The following is a 17,061-nucleotide window of genomic DNA, read 5'->3' as shown; positions in this document are numbered from 1 at the left end:
GAAAATCTTCTCTCAATATCTCATCAGCTCCACAGGATGTCTGATGCTTATCTCTTTAAAATTTTACTCTTCAACTGGATGTCTAAAGCAGATGAAGTCTTGCTTTGCTCAACGACAGGGCATTCCCTTGGTTTATCCTTATAGGATCAAGCAAGACTACCTCAAACCCCTATAAACAGGTTTATCAATTCTTTGCGCTCATCGGGAGATAAAGTTTTGCCACTCCATCATTCCCGAGTTTCGAATTTCGATACCACTATCAATAGCTTCGATTTCTTCTTCAAGTGGCTATGCTAGACGCTCTTCCTCTTGTTTGACCTTCTTTCAGATCTCGAAGGGAATTTCATATGCATTTTCATCCGAAAAAGGGGTCTTTAGTTGTTTAAACATAAGATCTAAGAGTGAATCATAAAACATTGAAGATACATAACCAAATGCTTTATTGAATTGAAAACTTTGAAGTACATAGATGACTCACAGACACACCTCTATGTGCTCTTCATCAGTTCTAATAGAAAACAAAACACTGACTCTATATAAGAAAGACTGACAGACATGACACTTTTTTTTTTTTTAACATCTACATAACTGAAAATTTTCAACTTAGAGAGAAGAAAGTTGATGTACACTTAATGAAAGACAAATCTAAAGACACAAGACACTTCTTCAAAGGTAGTGAACTAACACTGAAAGTTTATAGATGATACACCTTTCTTCATGATAATGATAACTATAAAGTTCGATCCCGGAGTAGGAATCCCAGAAAAGGCAACTCCACAAGGTCTAGGTTAAATGGGGCAACAAAAGGCATGTTGACAATGTGGGTAAAGCAATAGACTGCTGTATCGAATGAGTTCAGAAATGGTCAGTCTTTTAGAAGAAGGGCTTTTTGCTGAACACAGACTTTTGACTTAGACGCATTCACACTATCTCAATAGTCATGAGATAAAAATTCTAAACAGATAAAGATAAAAGTAATCTTGAACACATCAATGAGTATTTTATTTTTAAAGTCAAAGAAATACTGTCTATGAAGGTCAAGGAAAAATAGACAGTGATAATATGACCTACATCAACAGGGTCTCCAGGAATTCTCAATCCACTCCTTTAAGTCTCATTCAAGTATAAATGTTCTTCTTTTGGGAATGAAAGACTCAGGAACGATAAACATCCCAGATCTAAATAAATTTCGATCTCAGTGATAATCATGCACTCAAAGGATACAGGTTAGATCAAACTTTTCCATCAATGATTTCGATATGATCCAAGGGTAAAAGATATATGATAGGTAAACATGGATCAATGAAAAATCAATGGCTCAGATAATAGACCATGGCTATAAGAATGACAAAAGTAGGGTCAAGGACCAAATCTAAAATCTGAATGATGGATATCAACAACGAGTAAACAAGTAAGGATCTAATCCTACTGAGTAATGTATATACTTAACCTGAATCTATGACACAACAAAAGAATTAATACATAGACAAAGGGTAACAAATAAATTGTGACCACGAGAATGACATGTACTGGCCACTAACCTAGTGAAACTGAAAAGATGCAAATACAACTGATCAAACCAGAAGTTCTCACTAAGAATGGGTTCTAAGCTAATTGAGGCTATACATGCAAATCAAGACAAGGTAAACTGACTCCAAAAAATAGCAATCATGCTCAAAATATTTTACAAAAAATTCAGTAGCATAACGGCTAGACAAGAAAGTCAATGTAAGGTAAACTCATGGTTTAACTAACTTTAAAGGATAGCGGCCATGCTCAAAATATTCTGGACAAAATCCGGCAGCATGACGACGCTAGAAAGGATTCCCACAGCTCAACCAAAGGTATATGAATACGGTGGTAAGATAAGCTCGGAATATGGTTACCAGAGAAAGGTGACCAAATGAAGGATCGACCAAAGGTGAGAACATATATGACAACGGGTCAAATCCTATAATCAACAGATCAAAGGACAAAACCCGGCCAAGGAAATGGCAAGCAAAAGCCACTGACTAGATCTAGATCTGAACAGATAATGGATATAACAAATTGAAATGAATAAGGATCTCTAACTAAGAGAACCCTAATATACATAATCAGTATATATAGGTATATATACATACACATATATCCTAACCAGGGGCACCAACCCTAATTCTAATATAGCGGAGTCAAGAAAGTCTTGACTCAAGACAGACTGATGAGTGTGCTAGGACCGTGTTGTAGCCATATAAAATGAGCTACCCTAGTCTACAAATGGGACAAAGCTCCTAACTCTAGGCTCCACATGTGTGAGCAACACATGTTCGACCCTATATGAATGCAATATACTTATATAAACATGGGTACTTCCTAGTTGGGTTTCACTAAGTCAGTAAGTATATACATAATATATAAAACAAAGTAGGGCTCCGAACTCAATCTATCAGGTAATATGCGTATGAACCATACTTATTATGTATAACACAAGTACGCCCTATGTTAAACATAGTATGCTTCATTGCTCATCGGCTGCTGTAGACAAAAGTACGCCCAATGTCTACGGCTGCAGCACCGGCGCATAGCTTGAAAATAGATCAAGCAGTTCTGTCAGGGTAATGACCTCCCAGTCTGGCACGCACTGTATCTATTTTCGTGGAGCCAATAATAATGAAAAACAACGAAAGAAATAAAGAATGAAGGATATGACAATGTATGATGTGCAGTGTATGAATCCCTCGTTTTAATTACGCACCTATCTGGTGCCCCTGGATTCTAACGATAAAGTTCCCATTTAAAATGATTTTAACCCAAATTTCTCCAAAGTTAATTAAAATGGCATTTTTATAGAGTTAGGCAATGTTTTAAGAAATCCCCAGCAGAGTCGCCAGCCTGTGGACCCCGATCTGAAGACGAGTGCCGAGGGACGCGACATCCCCTTGCAATCCTCAAAGATCTCCACATGTGAAGGAGAGCTGTGCCAAGGAACTCTCGGAACGGATGCCACCCTCATAGCATAGCACGAGTGGCGATACAAACTAGATACCTCTTGATCCAAGGATAAATCCTCAAACCAAGATGTACCTAAAATAACTCAGAGTCGCCATCCATGGATAGGCCATGGAACCCCAAAATCAAATCCTCTGTGCAATGGATAACAATAAATGTATATGGGCTCGTGCCTGGTTACGAATGGAGAAGGTCTGAAAAGCACTCCCAATTCGTCCGAGTGCATGCACTTGGTCTCTTAAGCCATTTTCATTAACTTCAAAGAATTTTGGGTAAAATCATGTGAAATGGGAACAAAATATCCCCGGGAAGACGTCTACCAAATCATGCATGACCAGGGGATGAAATAATAAGCACATACAAAACAAAATAAAAAATGTGCCGCCTAATCACAACTAGGTTATGAGTGACATACCTAACTGGTGTCTAAGTTCTGGTGGACAAACGCATGCATGCTACAGCTACAGGTATAGGGTCTGCACAAGAAAGTAAGAAACACAACAAAATATATAATATAACAACACAACAAATCCTAAGACTCTAAACAATTTAGCCTGAGTCATTTGATGGTCTGATGTTCATCCAAAGAAGCCTACATATCCCCGCCTCCACGAGAATCAAGGCAACGTAGTTCTTCGCACCTATTCTAACCTATGATGCCTAAGACATCTAGACCTCTATCCTAGACTTGACCTAAAAGACCGGACTAGTTATTAAAGTTTCTTATGCGATTATTTAAATTTCAGTGGATTGTGGATTTTATGACACCCTATATGCCATAACTAAATGCAGGTTAGCCCTAAGCTAATGCAAGTGGTTCCTACAACCTATGTGTAACTAGGCTGTGTGTCCTAAGGAACACAATGGGATCACTAGCGCATCCTAGACCTAGTCATCAGTCGGCGATGTGAATCGCCAACTGACCGGACGGAGGCATAACAAACCCCTAACTCTAACACAAACACAAACAAATCACACAACACATTAAAGACAAACTCCTAACTCTAAAACTCTCTATCTAGGACAAACTCCTAACTCTAGAGGAAGATCTTTTTGAAAATAAATTGTTTGAATAATTTTTGAAAGCTTTACAAAGTCTACTTACAAAGTTTGGCTGGACTTGGGATAAAGATCCCAAGCTGCTCTACTTACCTCGTGGAAGATGATCAAGCCAACGTAGTTCAAAACGAACTCTCTTACTACACTCCTAAAACTACTCAACACTTTAGATGATTTTGGATTTTTCTGTTTGTTAAATATTTTTTTGAATTTTAAGATATTTCAATGTTTTTTTAGATTTTAAAATTTTCAAGTGTTTTTAATGTTTTTGGACCTTTAAATGATTTCAATGCTCTTGTGATTGTAAATGATTTCAATGTTTATAGATTTTAAAATTTCAAACACTTTCACCATTTTGGTCAAAGGCCAAAGGGAACAAACAAAACAACACCCTAGGGTAAAACCCTTAGGATAAAGGGGAAACCCCAAATCAACAAACAAGATGGAACAATCCACAAACGAGTAAACAAGTGTCCCAAGAACAGAGAAAACAATCTAAGATCCCAAGCCAGCAAGGCTCTAATAACAAAGAAGAAGACAACGACTTTAAAGGACTAACTCCTAAGCTATAGGACAAACCAACAGTCTATGAAATAGACTCCTGAACAATCAATACTAAAAAATGATGCAAGTAAGTCAAAGCACATCTAACACTCTATGAGGGGAGTAAATGAGACTGGGCATGTCTCCTATGGGTTAACCCTCTGATGACACCAAGGTGGTCTCCTACAAAGAAAACTCTTCTATTGAGACAGAGCATGTCTCCTAAAAAGGAAAACATCCTAATGAGACAAAGTGTGTCCCTTAAAATGAGACTCATGGAATTTGGAAGGTCTAGACATGATTTGGAAGTGATTCTAGAAGTTTAGATGTCTAGGGTGACATATAGCACGGGTTCCATTTATTTAGCATAATATATATATATATAGCAGAAGAGAAAATAAGAGAATTTTTTGAATTTCTCCCAAAATTCTAATAGAATTACACATCACTTTTTTTTACTTTTTTTAACAAAGGCACCCATTCAACCCACATATTTTCAATCCTACCCCCTCCTTTATGCTTTTTAACAAAGGCACCCATTAAAGCCACATAATTTCAATCCTACCACCCTCCTTTATGCTTTTTTAATAAAAAATCTATAGGGTGATCTTAACCATCCGATTTAAGAGGAACAACATATTATGGAAACCTCTATAGATTGGAGGGCTAGGATCAGCCTATGGAAATGATTTTTCGAGCACAACCTATTTATGTTGTGTTCCATCACATGGACGGTTTGGATCAACCTATGATGTGGTCCGTACAGTTCTTTGTTGGCCCGTGCATCGCACGGGGTTTTTTACTAGTATATATATATATATATATATATATATATATATATATATATATATATATATATATATATATATATTGAAAGCACTCTGTAACATGCAATTTTCACAAATAAGGCTCTAAAATATAAAGTAAATCATGAAAATTGATCAATACATGATTTGTGACTTGCTAGCATGCTCATCATATCCCAATACAAGCATTAGAATCAATATAGGCTCAAAACAATCTAAAAAAAAAGAAAAATAAAATTTCCACCCAACATGTAATTTTCCAAAAAAACTGGTCAAAATGCCAAACAATTCATGGAAATGATTTAATATATGATTTAAAACTTGCTAGCAGCTCAAAACAATCATTAAAATTGAATAGAGCTCATATTGTCGGTGATTTTCAAGAAATGACACAGTTATGACAGTGTGAAAAATGCAACTTTGTACTGACTTTTGGACCTCTCAAACATCAAAATCATCAAAAACTCTACTGATCAAAATTGTAGATCTCAGCATAAGAGACATTTTCTGAGTTGACCACTTCGTTTGGATCTGGCCAGAAGTGGCCTAAAAATGGCCTCTTCCGATCCATCGCCATTAAAAGACATATTAGTGTTTTAACTGAAAGTTCGGGCTCAGTTTTGACACTCAAAACATCGTTTCTGGAAAAATTCGCTCAAGGACAAATTATTAGAAAATCTTGTGAAGAACATTTTTTCCTTCTACGGCTTTGGACGAAAGTACGAAACAGACCTGAAATGCCTAAAAATGGCCAAAAAGCTGCTGTTGCAGAAATGACAGTTTTTTCAGAAAAACTGAAGCTTGTAAGTAGTTTTTGACATATTAAAAAGCCTTTATGGAAAACTTTGCTCAATAAGACAATTTTAGAAAATATTGTAACAAACACTTTTCCAGTTGACAGTTTTGAACAATTCCGGCCAGAAGCAGCCCAAAAGTTACTCGACACGATAATTTCTAAAAAACTTGAACAAAAATAGCGTTATGGACTGAAAACTTTAAACGGGCATAACTCTCTCGTTCCTTGGCCAAATTTGGGCCGCCATATGTCGAACTGACCGGCTCGACGAGATCTACAAGATTGAAATGTTTGTTTTTTTGAAGTTTTGAGCATTTGAGGTCGAAAAATAGAAAATTCAGAACTAAGGATCACTATACCTAGGAGAACACATACACATATACACATTCAGAGACACATACATCTATTTATAGACATGCGCATATATATCTTCTCACGTACATCCTCATTCAAACACATAGTCACAAGCTCACACTTACATGCCTGCAAATAGACCTGGCAAACGGGTGGGTCGGGCCGGGTCAACCCGTGGGTGATGCGGGTGCAGGTCACACGGGTCGGGTCAGGAGATGACCCGCATTTTTGTGGGTCAGAATTTTGGTGACCCGCGCGGCCCACGGGTGGGCCAGGTCAACCCGTGGGTCACCAACAAATTCAAATAGTAGTTTATTTTGGAAAATATTATCACTGGATTTTGATGAGGGGGGTATGGCCGGCACCGTGGGATGATCCAAACCGTCCATTAGATGGCCCACAGCCTAAATAGGTTATGCCCCAAAAATCATTTCAATAGGTTGATCCTAACCCTCCGATCTATAGAGGGTTAGGATCAAGTGATCAACCCTCTAACATTCAAATCGGAGGGTTGGGATCAACCTATGGTGCTAGCCACAACCTATTTATATTCTATGGTGCCAGCCATAACCTATTTAGGCATCAAACCCTTAAAAAATAGATTAGCATGACAAAATCTAACTAGATTAGCATAACAAAATCACCACCCTTTAAAAAGTCAAGTGATTTGCGGGTGCCCGCGGGTTGACCCGACCCAACCCGTGTTTTTGCGGGTTGGGTCACCCGCGAGTTAGTTTTGGCGGGTCACTAAAACTCAGACCCGTGCCCGCAAATTTGCGGGTGGGTCGGGTCGACCCGCGGGCACGGGTCGCTTTTGCCAGGTCTACCTGCAAACAAGTACACATCCACATACATTCACTGTATTGACACACCTGTACATAGATTTAGTGATACTTTTACTTGTACATGATCTACTTATACAATCTCTATGAACTGAATTTTGTGCTAAACAGAAACTGATTTCATAGGCTGGATTACAAGTAACTGGGCTGATTCCATAGCAGAGAACATGGGCTAAACAACAAGAGAGTGAACTGTCCTTGCATTACATCAAACATGGATTGAATCATGACTGAACTATGGGCCGGACTTATGCAAAACAGGGTCTGAATTGTGCCGAAACTAGGACTGAACTGTAAGCCCAAGGGTCTACTCTCCTATCTTGTTTTGATGATTCTAAACATAATTGATTGTGTTATTGAATACTAATCAATTTGCCTTGAAGTGTTGTGTTTAAGATATGATTGATCATTGAAGAAACCAACACACTACACGGTCATGCTTGAAGATGTACCCAACAAGAGTCAAAGGAGCTAAGTGGAGCTCACATCATCTCTCAAGCAAGCATTCACAAGATGGAAGATCAATTGAAGACCAAGACTAAAGAGAAGTTGAAGGTTACATAGGTATCATTGTACATCCTTTCGCTTTAGATTTCCAAGACAAGGCAAAGTATTTTAAAAGAGTTTTTCAAACACACTTAAGAACTTTAAAGGTTTAGTGAATGGTTATGTGGTGGACCAACATGTTGGGACCCTCATAAACATTCTAAAATTATCATAGGAGTTGAGTTCCAAAAGCCAAAAATCAAACAAGCAATAAGAGGGGGGGTGAATTGATTTTGGGCTGAAATGTGTAAAAATCTGTGATGGAATCGTGGGATAAATGTGCAAAACAGGGAGCTGAATCTTGAACTGAACTTGTGCAACAACAGGGGCTGAATCTTGGACTGAATCTTGTGCAAAACTGGGACAGCAACATGGACTAAATTGTGCGCAAAACAGGGTCAGCAACATGGACTGAACTGGGGACAGAATTTGTGCTAAAACAGGGGTGAGTTGTGGACAGATTTTTATGCTAAACAGGGCTGAATATAGGGACAGATTTGTGCCAAAACTGGGACAGCAACATGGACTAAATTGTGCGCAAAACAGGGGCAGCAACATGGACTGAACTGTGGACAGAATCGTGCCTCAAACAGGGGCAGAAATGTGCTTAAAAATGGGGGCTGAATTGTGCTTAAAAATGGGCTGAATCATGGGCTCAAAATGTGCACAAAAGTGGGGTTAAATCATGGACAGAATTGTGTTAACAGTGGCTGAACCATGGGCTCACATTACTCATTGACCAAAACACAGCAGACCCAACCTTTGATAATCCCGACCATTCAAGATTCATGAGCATCTCATCATTGCATTACATGGTTTAATCCCAAGGGGTCAAAGGATCAAAATCATCTCATGAATAAAGTTAGCTGGGCATGCTCTATCCTAATTTGAAATAAGATAATGAATAGCCGAAGAATTCAAGAGAGCTAAAACAGAGTGGGTATATGAGCGCAAATATCTCATTTTGTTAGCCACTATTCGAGTTGGCTATCTCACCGATGTATCACAAAAAATATGATGCACGGTAAAATCATCAACTTTATTTGCCAGTGTCGTCCATAAAGCTTCTTCCTCCATAAATAAATCACTTCATCTCTTCCATTTTAATATGAGAAAATATGTCTTTAAGTTCATACTTTTAGGCATTGCTTCCACTTCCAAATGGCATTAAAACTTAGTTGCATACTGTTTTACTGGAAAGAAAGGCTCAGCCAAATAGAATACTAAGATACATATCCTTTCTACCTAGAGGATAGAGATATTCAAACTTACTTCGAATTAGGATCGCTTGCAGTTGTCACCATAGGAAGAAGGCGTTCCGTAAGATCATGATATAAATCATCAATTGACCTTGAAGGGAGACAAAGGTTCAGTTGTTTCTAAATAAGGAAACATGAAAACAAGTAAATAGAATTCTCAACTTAGATTTCACAGCATGATAATTATACACATGGTGAAAATGGAATGGAGAAGCATGCTAGAACATAAAAAGTCGTTCATATAGAGCTTCAATAAGTTCCGAAGCCAAAAACAGTCCAAATGAGAAATACTTCTTTATCTCTCTGTAATTCTCTGGCAAAGTGCCTATAAATTCTAAGAAAATTGATTTCTGTTCAAATCAGCCATAGGAGGAAATAAGAAAATCAAATATAAGAATTTACTTTAAAAGTATTCTCTGGGAACTTGGCTTCATACAAAAAAAGTAAAGGCTGCAAATGCGAACAAAAGAATAATATCAACAAACATTTACAGAATCAAAACTAAAAAACAAAAAACAAAAGAAACAGAATAAGGTTCAGATATTGTTTAAGCTTCCCCAAATACTGCTCTAAGAGATAACTTGTAGTCATGATAAAGTTCCTGTAGAAGTTACAAAAACAGACTTTCAACTCTATCATTCGGAGTCATGCCAACAATCCAAACAATTCTGCACTGACAATATACACTTTTTTGTTTATTGGAGGAATTTCAAATTTTTCTGCTGAGAATTGATATTGTTATTCAAATTCATAGATACCCTGTTGTTTCTTCTATGCCTTCCTGAAATTGTGTGATTGAATCTCAGTTTTTCTACATTACAGTGTTTGGACATAAAGATCTATAGGTATCATTCTCAAAGCTTTCATTTTTATCTCAGAAAAATAACTTAAATGGTCAGCATTCGTATCAAACTTAAGAAATTATCAACCTTTAAGCTTTTACCATGTTTAACCCTAGGTAACATAAACCTAGAGTCTTTCAGGTTTTACACCCAAGTCACTTTCTCTCCTGTCATAAATCTCTGCTCTCCAAAAAAGAAAGTTAAAAGGCAATCGAAATATAAAAGCTGATGGATTTCATTCATTTTTCAAGCCAGATAAAGGCTGCAACATTGTGTCGCAATGTACTTTTGAATGCACTATGTATTTTATATCATCCTAAACATTGTGGTCGCTATTCCAAGATCCAAAAAGAAGGCATACCTGGCCTCTAACACCGAATTCTCTTGTTTCAGACTAGATGATACCTGATATAAAAAGAAATAGATTTGTCAATATAAAAGCACTATGATAAGTGATCAAATAAAGGAGAGAAAAATGACCTTTATGTGGTTTTGCTTCAGAGGTTGAAAGTCAATTTGACCCAGTTGAGGTTGTGTGGCTTTTCTATATAGAGAAATGGAAAAATAACATCGATTCCATATGGCATGGCTCGGATTTTTGACTGGTGATAACTCTGTAGATGTCAAAAAACTTTATATTGAAAACAGTTGAAGCATTACCAATGTATTTAAAAAAAAAAAACATCCCCCTTTCTGGGAACATATGGAAAGAAAAATCGATAACTATATTTCAGGAGAAAAAATGCAATATTCAATATACTTTCCACTCCATAATGACGCTTTTATGTGCAGCAAACAAAATTACTTATATGGGTTTTTTTAATGGTAAAAAACTAAAAATTACTAATATTGTGCGAATACTGCTGCATTGCATGGGAAAGTGATCCATTCTTAGTTATTGGCTTCACATCCACAACATAAATTGGCCAATAAGTGTAGGTATTATAGCTTAAAGTTAAATTGATGCTAATGTGATCTTTCTTAGAGTTAAATGATGTAAAATTAAGATGGACTACAGAGTCTAAAAGTCATTGGCTTGGCAGAAAAACCTTAGTGAGAAAAAACAAGAGTTAAGACTATTTCAAAAAAGGGAAACATACAGATACACCCCCTCAACTATGGCTAAATTCCACTTCTAACCCCGTGGTATCGAAGGAACCAAAGACACCCCCTCAACTTTCTGACATTTTTAAGTAGACCCATTCGTTGACGGTCCGTTAGTTTAACCTGACGGAATGACTAAAACTAACCATGGTTAATATTTTGAATGGTTAATATTTTGAAGACAGAAATACCCTCGTCACTGGTTTTAAGCCATTTGAGAGGGATTAGGATTATGCCATTTTCCACCGCCACCGTCACCACCTCCGGCCACCACTGTTACCTCCACCACAGACAATGACACCCCACTCCATGGCTACATCAAACCCCACATTTCAAGAAAAAAACACTGATAAAAACAAAAAAAAAGATCTAAAATATTAGGGTTCTGTTCAAAGCATGATAATGATGTGAATGAAGACAAATAAAACCCCTACATCAAGTGTTTGTGCTGGTAAATAAACAACCCTAATTTTCAGTTTTAAGGTATGAAAACCCTAATTTTTAGTTGGGGAAGACAAGGGCATTATAGTCATTTCCTCCTCTCCGTCCACTCTGTCACGTTAAAAAAATCCACGGATAGTTTAGGGGGTGTCTTTGGTAACTTCGAAACCACGTGATTAGAAGTGGAATTAGGCCATAGTTGAGGGGGTGTATCTGTATTTTTCCCTTAAAAAAAAACAACGATCAAGATTGAGGGGGTTTCATTGAATTCAAGATAGTTAAGTTTTTTTTAATGGTAAGTTTAAGAGATAAGTTGCACATCACCACATCTCTATCTATTGTTAAGGGAGTATGTCGTTTGCACTCTTCAGGATTGGTGTGCCAGAATTCCCGCATTCAATGTGAAACAAAGCACAAAGCTAATAAATTAGCAAATTTTGGAGTTAGATGTAACTCTATCATGATTTGAGATTGCATGGCCCACTATAGACATTTTCTATAACTAGCTTTTTTTCTTAATAAATAATTCTCTTAATTGTTTCAGAAAAGGAAAAAAACCATCCATAATAACAAAGCAGATCCTAAAAATCTCTTTTTCATTGATGGTCAGTTTGTGACTAGTCTTTTCCCTAAATTCTATAACTTATAACCCTTTGTATTGAATATGTTCAAAAGAATTTGAATTGAAACAAGAAAATACCCATTGAAATTAAGGTGCAATGAGTCAATCATTTCTATTTAATTGTGGAAATTCATGAGAAATAAAATAAAGCATGTGCTTTTACTTTTCAGAACTCCAAGATAAAAAACACTAGCATTCTAAACTATTAGAGAAAACTAGAGCCTACATCACCCATTAAATGTAACAAAAAAATAAGAAGAGAAATAGCATGTTCGCAACAAATTTCACGTGCATGAAAAAGAGAATCACACACATAAATAAAATTGGGATCAAATTTCCCTCTTACGAGAAGAGGTTTTATTAAATTTGGTAGGGATCGTACACTTCCGGCTCTATTGGCCGTTAATTACATTTCTTGAAGAAAAAAACACCTCTGATTATCCATCAAGAGGTTCCCTATCTTAATACAACTTTTGTTATTGTCCTCCACAAAGAGGGATTTTTGGAGATCTGATTTTTGTAAACATACCCTTTATAATTAATTTTTTGGGGAAATGTTATCTTTGTCATCTTCCTCCTGGAGGAGAAAGGTTTTCTCCCTTTAGGGAGTCTCTGGGAAGAGATCTTAAAGAGACCTTCAGAGAGAGATTCTCTAAAGGGATTTTCCTCCTTCTTTCTTTTGGGAGCCTTCATCTTTATCATCTCCAGGAGAAGGGTCTTCTCCCTTTAGGGAGTCTCTGGCAAGAGATCCTAAAGGGACCTTTGGAGATTTAGAGAGAGATTCTCTAAAGGGATTTTCCTCCATCTTTCTTTTGGGAGCCTTCATCTTTATCATCCTTCTCCTGAAGTAGAAAGGTCTTTAGGGAGTCTTTGGGAAGAGATCCTAAAGGGATCTTTAGAGAGAGATTCTCTAAAGGGATTTTCCTCCGTCTTTCTTTTTGGGAGCCTTCATCTTTTTCATCCTTCTCCTGGAGGAGAAGAGTCTTCTCCCTTCAGGGAGTCTCTGGGAAGAGACAAGGTTTTAAATCTAGGTTTCGGTTTCGGTTTCGGTCATTAGCGAAACCGAAACGTTTCGGTTTCTGTACGAAATTTCGAACGAAATCTTGTAAAAATTTCACCGAAATTTTCGAAACGTTTAACCGAAATTTTGAGTGAAATTTTGTACTTCATCAAAACTTCCGAAATTTCACCTAAATTTCACCGAAACGAAACGTTTCGGCCGAAATTTAAAACCATGGAAAGATATCCTAAAGGGACCATTAGAGAGAGATTCTCTAAAGAGATTTTCCTCCGTCTTTCTTTTTGGGAGCCTTCATCTTTATCATCCTTCTCCTGGAGGAGAAAGGTCTTCTCCTTTTAGGGAGTCTCTGGAAAGAGATCCTAAAGAGACCTTTAGAGAGATATCCTCTAAAGGAATTTTTCTCTTTCTCCCGAAGGAGAAAGGTCTTCTTCTTGGTCTCCTTTCTAGAACCTTTTTGGAGAAGCATGCAAAGAAAAAAAGAAAACACTGTTAGCCAGTAATCTCTTCTCACCTTTCCTTCTCCTCTTTCGTCTTTTCTTCACGTCGTTTTTTCTTTCACAAAGATCCGATCCCCTTTGCGTAGCTTTTTCTTGCCAGGATTGGATCAGGATCAGGATCCCTTTTCAAAAGGACCTTTCTTCTATTTATAGAGATTCCTTAGACTAGTTGGTTACTGCAAACTCATCCCTCATCCTCAATTTCACGATCTCCACTTTCTCTTTTTGGAGCTGCTGTAAATGCGACCTCACCCATATCTTTTGGTTTTATGATTTCAACTTCCCTCTTTTATAGGAAGTTATGTAACCTCTTTTTTAACCTGGGTGATTGTCGCGAAAGTTTCAACTTTAATGGATTTAGGAATTTTTTCCTTTTCACTTAAGTGTTTTTTTTGTGTATATCCCTTTATTTTAGGGATAGCATAACGTAACGTGTAACTGGGCCATATAACGTCAAACTTCAGGTGTGCTAGAGGAAAGAAGTAGATCCTCCAAAGCTTGAGAGACCATGGTCTCTCGCTTATGGAGGCACAAGACCATGGTCTCTCGCTTATGGAGGCACGGTTGCCTGAAAATCCTTTTTATTGGCTAAGTTCTAAGGAGTGAGGAGCACTGATCTGGAATTCCAGAGGTCGGGTGATTGATTAAAAATAGATGATGGAGGTATGGAGGGGCAGTAGTGGTACGAGACAAATTTCTGGGTGCGATTGGGGAGAAACTACGTTTGCTTAAACGGTAGAGTACGATATGCTCATGTAATGCGTAGGATTCATAGGCCTATATGGCTCTTGTGGTGATTCAGGGTATGCCCTGAATTGCCTTAATTGATACCATGTAAAGATAGTTGGGACTCCTGGTCCCTAATGTAACTTTCATCGTATCAATGAATATATGTCAATTTTTTTTAAAAAAAGGAATTTTACTATTATGCCCTTCTTGTAAAATTTTGGGTCCAACATAGCACAATCTAGACTATAAGTGTTACCCATAAGTTCAATAATTGGATGCAGAAATAAAAATATCAATTTCCATTAACATTCTATGTGATATAAGGCGTTGTTTGGATTGCAGGAACTTTTAGAAAAAGTTTGGAAAGGAAAATTATTTCTAACTGTTCCTACTTTTTTTACATACTAGAAATTATTGCTTGAAGCAATACTATTCAATTTTTACTTAGAAGGGCCTTCAATTTATGATAGACTACTGATATTGGCACTACCATGTTTTGATAATTGTACTAATTCAACTTGTCTTTTCTTTTTTATTTGTCTTCTGAGAGCTTCTTGAAAATTGCAATAAACTTTGACCGCAGGTTAAATGATATGAAGACAAGTTGAATTAGTGCAATTATCAAAACATGGTAGTGCCAATATCAGCAGCCTCTATGATAACGTTCCTAAAAATCAACCCTAATCGTATCATTTCCCTCTAAAGCGTGGGAAGAAAAAAAATCCCAAGAAAATGTTTTCCATCCAAAATGACGCAGATGACCCAGATGAGAAAAATTGAAAGAGAAGTTCAATCATAAATAAAAATACACATTAAATATAGGAAAATTAACTACCCAAATGGGTCTGAGAAAATATCTAGTATCATAAAACCCATGTCAAGGAAAAAGTAAAATCTGACGGAATGGAAAAGGGAATTATAATGCTGCAAATGATAATATAACAGGAAGTATAAAATAAAAAGTGGACTTTGATCATATGCTATAAATTGTATGAGGTTTAAGTGATAAGACCTGCTGAAGAACAACTCCTATGGCGGACTGTGGAAAATTTTAGAGCCTCCATTTCAAATGAGAGAGAGAGAGAGAGAGAGAGAGAGAGAGAGAGATTAGTCTTTCAGAGGCTTGCACGTGCCAGGCACGCGGGAGAGAGTGGGCAGATAAAGTTTAACTTAGCCAGAAAATCTGAAAAGGTTAGGTACTTCCAAAGGGATCGTACCTTACTCATTAATTTTACGAGCAAATGGACCCTTATCATTTCCCTTAAAAGATAAGGATACTTTAACAGATAAGGATATCTCGTTGGGAGAGATGTCACCAAAGCCATCCAGTATTTCTTCAAATCCCGAAAACTCCTTCCTGAGGAAAACTTAGACCTGGCAAACGGGCGGGTCGGGTCGGGTCAACCCGCGGATGATGCGGGTGCCGGTCACACGGGTCGGGTCAGGAGATGACCTGCATTTTTGCGGGTCAGAATTTAGGTGACCCACGCGGCCTGCGGGTGGGCCGGGTCAACCCACGGGTCACCCGCAAATTCAAACAGTTGTTTATTTTTGAAAATGTTATCTGGATTTTGATGAGGGGGGTATAGCCGGCACCGTGGGATGATCCAAACCGTCCATTAGATGCCCACAACCTAAAAAGGTTGTGCCCCAAAAATCATTTCAATAGGTTGATCCTAACCCTCCGATCTATAGAGGGTTAGATCAAGTGATCAACCCTCTAACATTCAAATCGGAGGGTTGGGATCAACCTATGGTGCTAGCCACAACCTATTTATATTATGTGGTGTCATCCATAACCTATTCAGGCATCAAACCCTTAAAAAATAGATTAGCATGACAAAATCACCATCCTTTGCATGAGAAAAAAAAGCCATCTAACTAGATTAGCATAACAAAATCACCACCCTTAAAAAAGCCAAGTGACTTGCGAATGCCCGCGGGTTGACCCGACCCGACCCGTGTTTTTACGGGTTGCGTCACCCGCGGGTTAGTTTTGACGGGTCACTAAAGCTCAGACCCGTGCCCGCAAGTTTGCGGGTGGGTCGGGTCGACCCACGGGCACGGGTCGCTTTTGCCAGGTCTACATATTAACATGGCAACCAATATCTGAGGCCTCTGAAGACTGAGATATCAGTGCAATGATACTGAGAGTGAAAGAAGTAGGGGTACAAAAAAGGAAAAAATATACCCAAAAAAATATAAAATACACCAAAAAACATAATTCAAAGATTTTGAAAATCGCGATAAAATCTCGATAAAATTAGGGAGACGAGGTCGGGTCCGGGTCGGTTGGGTTGGGTTGGGCTGCCCAAGGCCTCAAACCAAACACAACACAAAATTAAATCGGGTTGCCTTTTCCAATCCGTAACCCAACCCAAGGAAATGCAAACCCAACCCAAGCGGGTTTGGGTTGAGCCCGGTCCAAGTTGCACCCCAAGAAAGAAGAATTTTAAGGCATGATACGAGGTCGTTATCTACAGTCCCCATCATTGATAATTATTGAAAGTGGGCACACCATAAGGCTATGTGAGAAGAGGTGGGGTTTCTTATCTATTGTGTGGCTCCATGGGGAAGTCACTAACGTAGAGCGTGGAGAAAGGAGGAACCAC

At 37.9% G+C, this 17,061-nt stretch overlaps 1 protein-coding gene across 1 annotated transcript in view; it reads right to left on the bottom strand.

Moving 5' to 3' along the window:
• LOC143888320 (P-loop containing nucleoside triphosphate hydrolases superfamily protein) overlaps nt 1-15,669 on the bottom strand; it is a 62,830-nt gene extending 47,161 nt beyond the window's left edge. The window contains exons 1-4 of the mRNA XM_077392694.1: nt 15,462-15,669; nt 10,516-10,649; nt 10,397-10,440; nt 9,207-9,284 (exon numbers count right to left, since the gene is read on the bottom strand). Of these exons, the coding sequence (XP_077248809.1) occupies nt 9,207-9,284; nt 10,397-10,440; nt 10,516-10,649; nt 15,462-15,513 (308 nt within the window). The 5' untranslated portion in view covers nt 15,514-15,669. The remainder of the gene's footprint in view (nt 1-9,206; nt 9,285-10,396; nt 10,441-10,515; nt 10,650-15,461) is intronic.
• Between the last annotated feature and the right edge of the window lie 1,392 nt (nt 15,670-17,061).

The sequence above is a fragment of the Tasmannia lanceolata genome, unplaced genomic scaffold (assembly GCF_043159265.1).
Source record: "Tasmannia lanceolata isolate RefF3 unplaced genomic scaffold, GAP_Taslan_0.1 ptg000012l, whole genome shotgun sequence".
NCBI classification, from domain to species: Eukaryota; Viridiplantae; Streptophyta; class Magnoliopsida; order Canellales; family Winteraceae; genus Tasmannia; species Tasmannia lanceolata.
Note: the sequence above shows the minus strand (reverse complement) of the source record. Positions and strands in the feature narration are given on the sequence as shown.